Source organism: Quercus lobata, chromosome 7, assembly GCF_001633185.2.
Source record: "Quercus lobata isolate SW786 chromosome 7, ValleyOak3.0 Primary Assembly, whole genome shotgun sequence".
NCBI lineage: Eukaryota > Viridiplantae > Streptophyta > Magnoliopsida > Fagales > Fagaceae > Quercus > Quercus lobata.
The window spans coordinates 44,940,955-44,952,655 of NC_044910.1; the positions used below are offsets into that span (position 1 = coordinate 44,940,955).

The window sequence follows — 11,701 nt, forward strand, 5'->3', positions numbered from 1 at the left end:
GGCATGAATTTTATTTATTTATTATTTTCTTTTAGGTTAATATCTAAATATTTAGAGGAGAGACAAATATATATATATATAAAGGCAAATCTTAATTTTTTTTATACTAGTTTTTTTTTTTAATTGAGGGGGGGGGGGGGGGAATGGCCCCCCTCTTGCATAGTATAGGTCTGTCCCTGTATATATATTTTAAATTAGGATTTATGTTATTTATGCATTAGTCAACCATTAGTATTTAGTGAAAAGTAATCCAATTACTATTTGACATAAATACAAGTTATGATAAAGTGTCTCAAAATTTCATGATAAAGTGTGTCTCAAAATTTTTTCAAAATTAACCTTTGCAAATAGCGAAATTGACATTTTTTTTATACTTATGTTATTTTTAATTACTATAGAATACAATATGTGTTATGTATGAATCAATTAACATGCATGTGTTTTGACCCACTCTTTAGAACTATCACATTCAAAAGGTGAGAGGCCAAAAGTCTTGTAACTAAATTGACACATTCTCATGCATAAAGTGCTTAGGGGTCTAGAGGGGAAAATGTTTGAATTGTGGAGTTAGCAGTATGTTGTAATTATCTCTAAAAAAGAAAAAGAAAAAAAGGGTGAGGGTCATTTAGCGTAAAGTCACTACCTAATCTGTTTTCCATGCGCATATGTGTGAGCTCTATGTCCATAGGTTTTCTAAATTATTTTATTTGTTGATGCTTGGATTACTTTGTATACCCACCAAAAGCTTTGCAAACCCTCTTCGATTGCTTTCTTGAATAAATTTCTCCTTCATACCCAAAATAAAAAAAGCTTTAACACATAAACCCATTTCCCTCGTTCCATGTCACAATTTACTATACAAATTTTGTCTATTGGTAATTTGATACCATAAAAAGCTAAAGGTACGTACTTCAAACATGTGTAAAAACTAAAAATGAGAAAGAAAGGGAGCTTGAACTCTAATTACTTTTTTTTTTTTTTGAGAGAGTTTCAATCTATGACGTCCGCTCCTGATTATAGCTCATTATTATCAGACCAAAACATTAATCAGTTTTTGGTATAGGCGGGAATTGAACCTCAAATCTCTTATACAACCATCAGAGACTTTATCAGTTGAGCTAATTAGAACCTACAATCTCTAATTACTTATTCAAACACGTGTAAAAACTAAAAAAGAGAAAGGAAGGGAACTCTATTACTTAAACAAAACAGCCTATACTAAGCTGGACGTGGTCCAGCTTTGTATTAATACACTATTCCATCAAAATAGCCTATATGGACTTCTAACTTCTAAGAAGAACAAAAAAGTCAGTTGACGTTGTTGCAATATAGACTCCATTTCTGGGAGTCTAAAACTGGTTTTATTCAACACGTCACACGTCATTCCGTGAATGATAATTAAGCTTTGATTTAAGAATATCTACATGAGAAAAAAAAAGGTCAAGAACAATGAATATGAAAATCACACATCAAAATAGACAGTCAAATGCCACGTCACAACCTGTCATATATATCCACGTGGCAATCGTCATATATACGGAGAGCTCAAACTCTTAAAATTTTTTTGACTCCCAATCAAACGGTTGACCGACCTTATATTAAATTTGATTTGAATAATACATTAATTAATACAAACTATAATTCAATAACATGTTTGTCATCGCTTGAATAACATTTTAATCAAATGGGTTATTTGAGTGTGAAAGCAGAGAAAATTGTGAACATAAGAGGAAGCCAAAATCAACATTTCGTTATATATGCGGCATGCCTATAAGAACAAGTCTTGGCTCCTCAGCTCTCACCATCTCAGGTCTCAACCAACACACTTATGGTTTATTCAACTGAAGAAAAATCATTCCTCTAACAAGGCAATCACAAGAAAGTCATGGCGGGCGGAGGCTCGTCCGGTGCCTCTCTCGAATACACTCCGACATGGGCACTTGCCACAGTTTGCTTCTTCTTCATCTTCATCTCTATTATCCTAGAATACATCATCCATCTCCTTTCCCACGTAAGTATATATATTATGTATTAAGATCCTTTTTTTTGCTCCACTATTTTGGGTGTGTGTGTATGTACGTATATGTTATAAACTTGAAGCTAATGTCAAAAAATTAATGGTGCACGTATAGTGGCTAAAGAGGCGTAGGAAAACCGCGTTGAACGATGCATTGGAGAAGCTTAAATCAGGTGCAATCAAAATAAATATACATATTTTGTATAATTTTATGTTGTTTATAGTATACTTGTATATATGTGTGTTACTTTATAAGAATTTTATAAGGTTTTAACTTTTAATTGATCTTTTTGTGTGGGATTGATTTGTACAGAGTTGATGCTTCTGGGGTTTATGTCCCTCTTATTGGCAGTAACTCAAGAACGAATTTCTAAAATATGTGTACCTAGCGGCGCTGGGAACATCATGCTCCCATGTCGTAAACAGACTAATTCCGAACCTGAAAACCTAGTAGCAATCAAGCACTTCACAAAAGTAATGATCTGGAATTTGTCATCGATGAATGATTTGTGGGGACCTTATAAAAGGCTGGAAGAAGAAGAAGAAGAAGATAATGATGTTCCTCCCAGTCCACCTGAAGCTGCTGCAACTGATTCTTGTCCAAACGTATGTTTCTTAATTGAGTACTGCTACAGACACAATAATTTTCACAGTTACAAAGAAAGGAAAAGAAAAAAAAAAGCACCATATGTCTGTTTACTGTTTTAACAATTAGAATGGGATTTAATTTGCAGGGAAAGGTTGCCCTAATGTCACAAGATGGGATTCATCAACTTCACATATTCATTTTCGTGTTAGCAGCTATGCAAATCGTGTATACCATTCTCACTCTGGCTTTGGGTAGGGCCAAGGTAAAAAGCTTGCTTAACCTTTATTTTTCCTTAGTCAACTTAATTTATGGTTATTTTTCCCGTTAATTTCCCATGTTCAAATCGCTGTCCATTTGAAAAAAAAAAAAAAAAAAACCTTGTTATATATGGTATAAGTGCCCGTTTGTTTGCACTTTTCAAATGTAAAAAGTGATTTTTGAAACCAAATATATAATATATGCCTTTGGTAAACCAAATAAAACCTATTTTTTGGAAAATGCTACTTTTTGAAATGTGAACCAACTTCATTTTAACACACCACAGCTCTTCAGAAATTTTGCAAAAGCTAACATTCATTCATAAATATTATTGTTGAGAGGTTGTCTTCAATTACCAAATTGGCCGAACATTTTATTGAAAACCCAATTTTTCCCTTTGATAAATCAAGGTCTATAGCTCAAAAAACTCTATTACCGTTGAGAGGCTGTCTTCTCTTCTCTATTTTTTATTTTATTAACGTCTTACATATATATCTAATCTCAAAAAACTCTCTTGTTTTGCTTCACATTGGCTGGTAAAAAAAAGAGCTCAAACACAAGGGACTCAAAGCTCAAAAGACACTCGCATATACACAAAACACAAAAGTCTCAAAACACATTGAAACTCACACACACAACAATGGAGTGTACTTGGCTTGAGAGCATACCTTCTAGCAAGAAAAAGCCAATAGAAGAGCTTGTTCAAGGCCGTGATATTGCAAATCAGCTATGTTCTTTGCTTAATAAGTCAGCTGGAGACAACAACAACAAGAAGACAGACCCAGCTGACGATCTTGTTCTGAAAATCTTGAAGTCCTTTACTAATATGTGGTGGAGTGTGTGGGGCTTTGTGTGGAGGAAAGTAAGAGAAAAGAAAAATAAGAAGATGAGGAAGAAGTGAACGAGTGGATGAGAAAAAAGTTTAAAAGAGTTTTTGGGTTTGGGTAAAGCAACGTGGAAGAAAATATAAGGAGTAGGAACAAAGATTATTTCATAACTTCTTTTTCACAGCTGTGATGTTAATAAAATTTTATTTTACAAAGATTAATTTTAAATTAGTATTATGAAAATATTGTGATATTTTATTATATCTCTAAATTTTTTAAATTAGTATTATTTTTCTTTAGAAAAAAAAATGATACTATTGATAGAATATTTTTATAATAATTTCATAATAAAGTTTACATAGTAAGTTATTATTAGTTCTCATTTAGATCTACTAGTGACAATTTTTTTTTCCTACCATTAACAAGTCATATAGACTTTGTTGTGAAATTTTTGTGAAAATATTGTGTCTATAACTTGCATTAAGAGAAGTAATTAAAACAAAGAATTATCTTTATATATACATTGTCACTTTTATAAATGCTAGCCAAATACTCAGTTTTTTCAAAAAGCACTTTTTTACAGTTTTTATCAAATACTCAGCTTTTTCAAGAAATTTAGTTTCATACCGCACTTTTTGAAAACTCCACTTTTTCAAAAAAAAAAAAATACTGTTTCAAAAAGTTGAACTAACCTCACCTAACTATAACTGTGCTTATTCCGCTTTCATACTCATACCACCTAGAAATAGCAAATATACAAAATAAGGAAAAGCTTTCTTAATAACAATTGAAACTCAACGTTGTATGGCTGACTGACTGTGTCTTCCTCTATGTGTTTTAATAGATGAGACGCTGGGAAGCATGGGAGAAAGAAACTCAAACAACAGAGTACCAAGTTGCCAATGGTATGTTTAAAATTCATTCTCATGAATCATGATTCACTGTGTCTTTTATTAGGTAATGGACTAACAGTCTAACACGACAATATAAACACAAAGAAAAAAAGGAAAGTGAAAGAGGCACACAGCCACATATAATTTTAATTGAGTTTGGTGACATTTCGTTTTCGTTGTTATATGCCAACTCCATTCCTCCCCACCACCAATTTGTGGCCCCTGCACCCATGAGTGGCAACCATGGCAAGCGTAATAAGCAATCCATATATGGTCAGGTCTACAGAATTCAATTCCTAAGAAGAACTAAACCATTTAGTACGAAAGAGCTAGCATATTCATGAGAAGTAAAAAAACCCATCATTTTTCGATCGATGACTCAAAAATAACCCATCAATTTTTAGCTCTAGAAATTACCCAAAAAAGAGTTCCTTTTGGTGTGATCAATTTTTGTCCTTTGGTGGGTGAAGAAAGACTCTACAGTCTACATAATTCAAGTCTTGAATTTCGTATTTCCAACTTCTAAGTTGAGCTTTAGACCTACACTAATCTAATTGGCCACAATAATCTCTAGTAGTAGTTTACAAGACTTGACCTAGAGTATGTGCCTGTATTCATTATGGCAATAACCTTTGACTGCGAATCTGCGACTGATTCATAACAGACACTATTGGGTTGGAGAAATGTGAATATTTTTTTCCCAACCCACATAGATGTGAAGGTCGTTGAAGAAATGTGAAGATTTTTTTCCCAACCCACCTAGATGAACCAAGGCCCAATCAAACATCTTGGGTTTGTTTTTGTGAATTAATGGATTGAGTTGGGTCTTAAAATTTTTTGGAACTTAGGTTGACTTGGGTTTGGTTTGCAAAATTTTCAATCAAAGTGATCCAACTCAGCACATGATACTAATATTATATATATACATGATTTATTTATAGCTACGCTACTCAGACCACCGTGACAACTTTAAATCCTAATCATAGTTTTGTTTTTCTTTTTCACATCTCAACTAACATTCACTCTCTTGTGAGTTCCAATTAACTCAACTGGTAAAATTTCTAATAGTTGAATAAGAGATTTGAGATTTAATTCCCGTCTATCCTAAAAATTGATTGGTATCTTAGTTTGATAATAAAGAACTGCTCCCTTCATCCCACTTTTTTTGTCCTCTATTCCATTTTGGGATATTCCAAAATATTGTCCTGTTTCTAAAAATAAATTTTATTAGTTTACTAATGTTTCTATTATACCCCTAAGCCTCATTAAGAATAACTCCTTTTAAAAAAAGTTGATAAATTTATTTAAGTGTAATTTTGTAAACTTATACATTTTTATAAGACAGACAAGACAATAAATGATGTTCCCTTAAAATGTTTGACTTTTCAAATAGGACAAACAAAGTGGGACGGAGGCAGTATTATTAAGAATTGACGCTATAGATTAAAACTCTAAAAAAAAAAAAAAAACCACTCCCTTCACACATCCCCTCCCATTGCTCATGTTTTACCCCCTAGCTAAAACCTTCCTTTGGTTAGGAATGGCAAAAATTCTCTGACCTTTGACCCGTTCCATCCTATCTTTAATTTTGTAAATATATGCTTGTATTTAATATATATTTACGTTGTGTTTGTAAGTAATATTTAATCTTTTTTATATGGATTATTTATATTTTATTTTTTTGTATATACTATTACACTCTCCTAAAAAAAACTTATTTCTCTCCCTTTTAGCACTTTCACTACTATCCATTCATTTATCCCTCATCTCTTTCTAACGAATGTCAAAAACACCTTATTAGAGATGGTTAAATACCATCAACCCGCCTACCCTTGACTTGCCTCACTTCTTTTCTTGCCTGCGTTGGCTTTCCCCACCCTAAAAGGGGAACAGGGCACTTTTGATTTAATCCTACCATGTTGCCATCCCTACCTCTAGTGTCACCCTTTAGCTCTCTCTCTTTGCCATGGGGTCACTCTCTCATCAATTATGATCTTTAATCTCACAGTCACACTCTATCTTGTCCACATCTCAACATGTTGCCTTTAAAGTTCAAACTAGCCTTCTACAAAGCTTAGAAGCCCAATTTGTTATATTAGACCAAACAAAAAGGCCCCAACCTAATGATCTAACCTAACTTAATTTGATTATTGTGAGTTAGGTTTGGTTGGGTTGGTTCAATAACTGAAATAGATTGTGTTGAGTTGGGTTAGAGATTTCATAACTTGAAGATGTCAAATAGGGTTGAAACTTGAAAATATCCTAAACCTTAATCAATTCCATTCACAGCCTTTAGTGGCAAAGGGGAGAGGGAAGAGGAAGGATGCCATTGAACTGTAAGCCCTTTGGCAAGAAAAGTTAAGATTACATTATACATTTGTTGTCAATTCGTAATTCACCAATACAGTGTCAACAAAGAAAAATGGTCTAATCTATGGATGCAAAAGATATAATTTTAAATTAGATAATTACTGTATTTGTAAATTAATATGAATTTTTTACTTAATATTAAGATGGACTTTCAACCTTTCTTAATATATATTACTCAATACTACTTAATAATATAATGTAAATTTTTAGTTTTGTACGTTCTAACACTTTGCATCAATCTTACAATCCAAATGGAAATTAAATAATGATAATAGTTCCGTTAAGATCCCAATGGTATATGTGATATTACTTATTATCTTCACATCACGTGACGTAGGGTTGATAAGTCTATACCAAAAAATGAGAAACACCGTTTTTCATTCAGCAAAAAAAATAAAAAATAAAAAATTTTAAATGCTAAATTCTCTACCTATTAATGAAATCATGACTATATACCTGAACCTGATTACTCCACATCATATAAGTCGTGATCAATAATATTTTCAATGATGATCAGATCCTAATCGATTCAGATTTACAAGGCAAACAACATTTGGAAGACGGCACCTGACTACTTGTACAGAAACATCATTTCAGCTATGGATTGTGAGTTGCCTCTCTATATCTCCAAGTAATCGATTTATATTTCAGCTTTAATGCCTTAACGCTTTGGGTTGTGAAATGGGGCAGAAATGTTTCTTCAGACAGTTCATTCATTCAGTAGCAAAGGTTGATTATCTCACTTTGAGACATGGTTTCATCTCGGTAATAAGCTTTCAAGTTCCAACTTTTTCTTAATTTTATGAATAATTACACACACAAAAATAAAAATAATATAGGACCAAAGTGCTTCTGCTACTTAAACAAGGTGTATATTGTTCAAAAAAAATTTCAGGCTCACTTATCAAGCAGGCTTGACAACTTCAATTTCAAAAACTATATACAGCGATCCTTGGACGAAGATTTCAAAGTCGTGGTCGGCATCAGGTTGTTGATTTTCTAAATATTATTGTTCACAAAACAACTAAATTTTATGGAACAAAAATAGTACATTACACCGTTGATATATATTGATTATGAAATTGTTTAATTTCGCTCCACTAACATGTTCTTTTTGTCTTAACAGCCCTCTAATGTGGTTTCTGGTTGTTCTCTTGCTGCTCCTGGATGTGTACAGTAAATATTGTTCCCTTTTGTTTCTTTTTTCTCTGAAAGTCAATCTAATTTATCAATTACTAAAAATAAATTTTCATTAAAATTTGTTTGGACTCAACCAGGTTGGAATGTATTTCTCTGGGTATCCTATATTCCTCTCTTGGTAAGCATTTTGCAACATAGTAACCACCTTGTGTTGCATCATTAATTTCCATCTGATTCTTAGTTTCCTTCCCATTACAATTGCTTTTGTAGATTGTACTCATTCTAGGAACCAAACTTGAAGTCATTGTTGCAAGAATGGCTCTTCAAACCAAAGATCAGAACAATGTAATTATAGGAACCCCTCTTGTGAGACCAAATGATCGCCACTTCTGGTTTGGGCACCCAGGATTTGTCTTGACTCTTATACATTATACTCTATTTGTGGTAATTCCTCCTCCTCCTCCTCATGAAAGCAAAGTAATAATATAAGAAGAGTTAAGATATTATAGATACTAACTTTTCTGGACCTTCTCAGAATGCATTTGAGCTCGCCTTCTTCATTTGGGTTACAGTAAGTTTTCTTTCTTATTCTTTTCCATTTTCCACACCATATAGTTTTGAACTTTGAAGGTCTAGTGTTGGAAATTTTTGTGTGGCAATGTCAGATGTCTAATATATTTTTCTTTTGGTTTCAATCCTATTTTCCTTCTTTCTCAGATACAGTTTGGTTTCAATTCTTGTTACCATGAGCGCACTGCGTTCATTATCATCAGGATTGTGCTAGCGTAAGAACAGCCTACCACTTATTTAGTAACCTGTGATTTACATTTTGGTAACTTCATAGCAAGTAATGTCAAGAACAACTTTTTTCATTACTTGAATCAAAACAACATCACTTTCACTTGAGCGAATTACTGACATTAATTTTATTATGTAACAACCATATCATGGGTTTATTGGTAATTTAGTTAGAAGACAAGAACATGTTAGAACCCTTTGTTCTATCATCCTGATTCCAACTTATGATTGATTCACGAAAAGCCTTATAGTTCAACTGACACCTCTTTTTGTTTCTAATAAAAATGTCTAAGAGTTCAAATCCTCATACCCAACTATCGAATTATAAAACAAACCTATTAGTGATTCTAATTTCCTTTTATTCTTCAGGGTGATAGTTCAAGTAATTTGCAGCTACATTACTCTTCCTCTCTATGCACTTGTTACACAGGTAACCATTTTAAAAATAGTTCCGATGCTGGTATTTATGTAGCACACTTTCTTGACATCTAGCACATATATAACAAATTGCAAGTGTTTGTTCACAGATGGGATCTAACTTCAAGAGTAAAGTACTAGAAGAGCAAATGGCCAATATTATAAGGCAATGGCACGCTGACGTAAGGGAGAGAAGGAGGAAGCAACAACTATTCTTGCAATCTCCTCGCACTTCTTTGTCTGCAGAATGGAGTCCCAGAAGGGTTAGTGCCACTGAATTTTCTTCTTTCCTAAGACCCACATCTGTACCAAGCGACAGCATTAGGAAAAGGGAAATCCTAGAAGAAGAAGAAATAATGAGAGAAGAGGCAGCTAGCTCATCTACACGTCCATCCCGGCCTGTCACTTTAGAACTCTCGACCGTGAGAAGAGAGTAGATTATTGATGACTGGGAGATCAGCTTTTGTGTGTGTGTGTGTGTGTGTATGTGTGTGAGAGAGAGAGAGAGAGAGAGCAGTGTTTTGTAAATTATAATTCACCATACATGCAACTATGTTTTATGTGCCTTTACCGTGATTATATGAAAAATGGGTAGAATAAAGGAATGGAATAATCAAATGAAAATCATTGTGAAAGATGCAACGAGTTGTTTCTCTTTGTCAGCCTCACAAAGGAGAAACCGTAGTTCTCAAAAGGAGACAGATCTTTGGCGAAACTTCTCTGCAGAAAATGAGCTATTCGTGGAAGCTCTCAGACTTCTTTCCATAAGCATAAGGGTATGTCGCGTTGAATTGAGGGAGGACACAATCTCAGTGGTCGGCTTGGAAGATGATGTACATGAAATGGTCTCACGGCTAATTATAACCACCGAAACTGAGCCTTTTTCCACACTTACCATTGTGGGGATGGAAGGCATAGGTAAGACAAATCTCGCAAGGGTGGTTTATAACCATAAAGCTATTCAGAAACATTTTCCTTTCAGATATTGGGTGGCTCTACCTGATATGGTGGACTATAATAAGGATGTACTCCTAAAAAGATTAGGAAAAAATGTCCTGCTGAATCATAGGAATGGGAAAGAAAAAGAGTACTCATTCAAGGAGGTGAAAGATTTCTTGAAGTGCAAAAGGTAACTTCTAGTTCTAGACAAAGTCTCTACCAAGGAAATTTGGGATACTCTAAAAGAAGCATTCCAGGATTGTGAAAATGGAAGTAGAATTTTGCAAGCAAGTTTAGACGATCTTGTGCGATTTGTGTGGGTAAAAGCTCATTTTGGATTTCTTCCCATCTTGAATTACACGTCATTGTGATGAATAAATCTGGCTTCCCAAACTTTTGAACCAATGACATTGCATCTTGAAATCGTTGGATCATAGCGCGTGGACTTCCCAAAATGATGAAAGTAGAATGGTTCTATGTCCAACATTTCCTAAATATAAAATAAAAAAGTTGGGCCATTAATAAATATTAATACCAATTTGCCGTTAATAAAGTAATGTAAATTTCAAGTGTAAAGTTTATATTACCAGTATCACTCTTTCCTTCATGGAAAGCATCTTGTAGGCCTTGGTACAGATCTACCCTAATTGAATCTAAATTGTGCTCAAACCACCTAAGCTTGTGTGTTTCAATTTTTACATAATTATCAACAACATACTGTTTGAAAGGCATCCTCCATACTAAATCATTGATAGAGCACCGTCGCGAATCTTGGACATTAGTAGAAATAGATGTAGGTTCAGCTATATTATAGTGTAAGTGGCATTTTGAAGTTTAAAAAAAAAAATTAAAAATAATAAAACTGTTAACTGAAAGATGTATGCATAATAATCACGACATGACACTTTATTTCTATTAGCATCGCGTGTGTTGATATCTCATCCATATGTTTCAAATGGGAAAAGTATTGGGTATTGCAATGGATCATAATATCCTGCTGTATCTTGAACATTGATCAAATTACCACCAAACGTTTGAACCAAAATTTCTCTGCCACTTAAATGACCAGCTTCTTCTCCTCCTACAATAATAGCTACCACTTGGGAAGCACTGGGAAGGCAATATTGAGGTTGGTTTAGAGGTTTTTCTTTAATGAGGAGTTTACATTGATGTAAATTTGGACTTCGAGATAGTTAACAAAATTTCTCCACAAATGGGTTATGCATGTCTAAGATCCTTTGAATAAGTCACACAATATCTTCGTGAGCTTCTACAGATTGAGGCATTCTACGTTGTATTTCAAGATCGGTGTCGTAGATATACAATTGTAGATGCTACACACTTAAAGGTGTATGTGGTAAAAGACTACCAATTCTATGATAGATGGCATCTTGGGCACGAAATGTATATATTCCTCGACTATTCAAGGCACGCTTTCATCCACGTGCACATC

General features: G+C 33.7%; 1 protein-coding gene across 2 annotated transcripts; it reads left to right on the top strand.

Moving 5' to 3' along the window:
* Positions 1-1,491: 1,491 nt before the first annotated feature.
* On the top strand, positions 1,492-9,944 carry LOC115952665 (MLO-like protein 3). Of its 2 annotated transcripts, none has more exons than XM_031069856.1 (15): positions 1,492-1,948; positions 2,133-2,190; positions 2,331-2,623; positions 2,752-2,868; positions 4,536-4,596; positions 7,472-7,560; positions 7,645-7,719; positions 7,850-7,941; positions 8,081-8,130; positions 8,232-8,272; positions 8,365-8,538; positions 8,630-8,665; positions 8,812-8,879; positions 9,262-9,322; positions 9,420-9,944. In XM_031069856.1, the coding sequence occupies exons 1-15, from the start codon at positions 1,886-1,888 to the stop codon at positions 9,744-9,746; spliced, it is 1,605 nt and encodes a 534-aa protein (XP_030925716.1). In that variant the 5' UTR covers positions 1,492-1,885; the 3' UTR covers positions 9,747-9,944. The 2 variants fall into 2 exon arrangements, with proteins under 2 accessions (XP_030925716.1, XP_030925715.1); XM_031069855.1 differs by having other exon boundaries at positions 1,495-2,011.
* Positions 9,945-11,701: the final 1,757 nt, after the last annotated feature.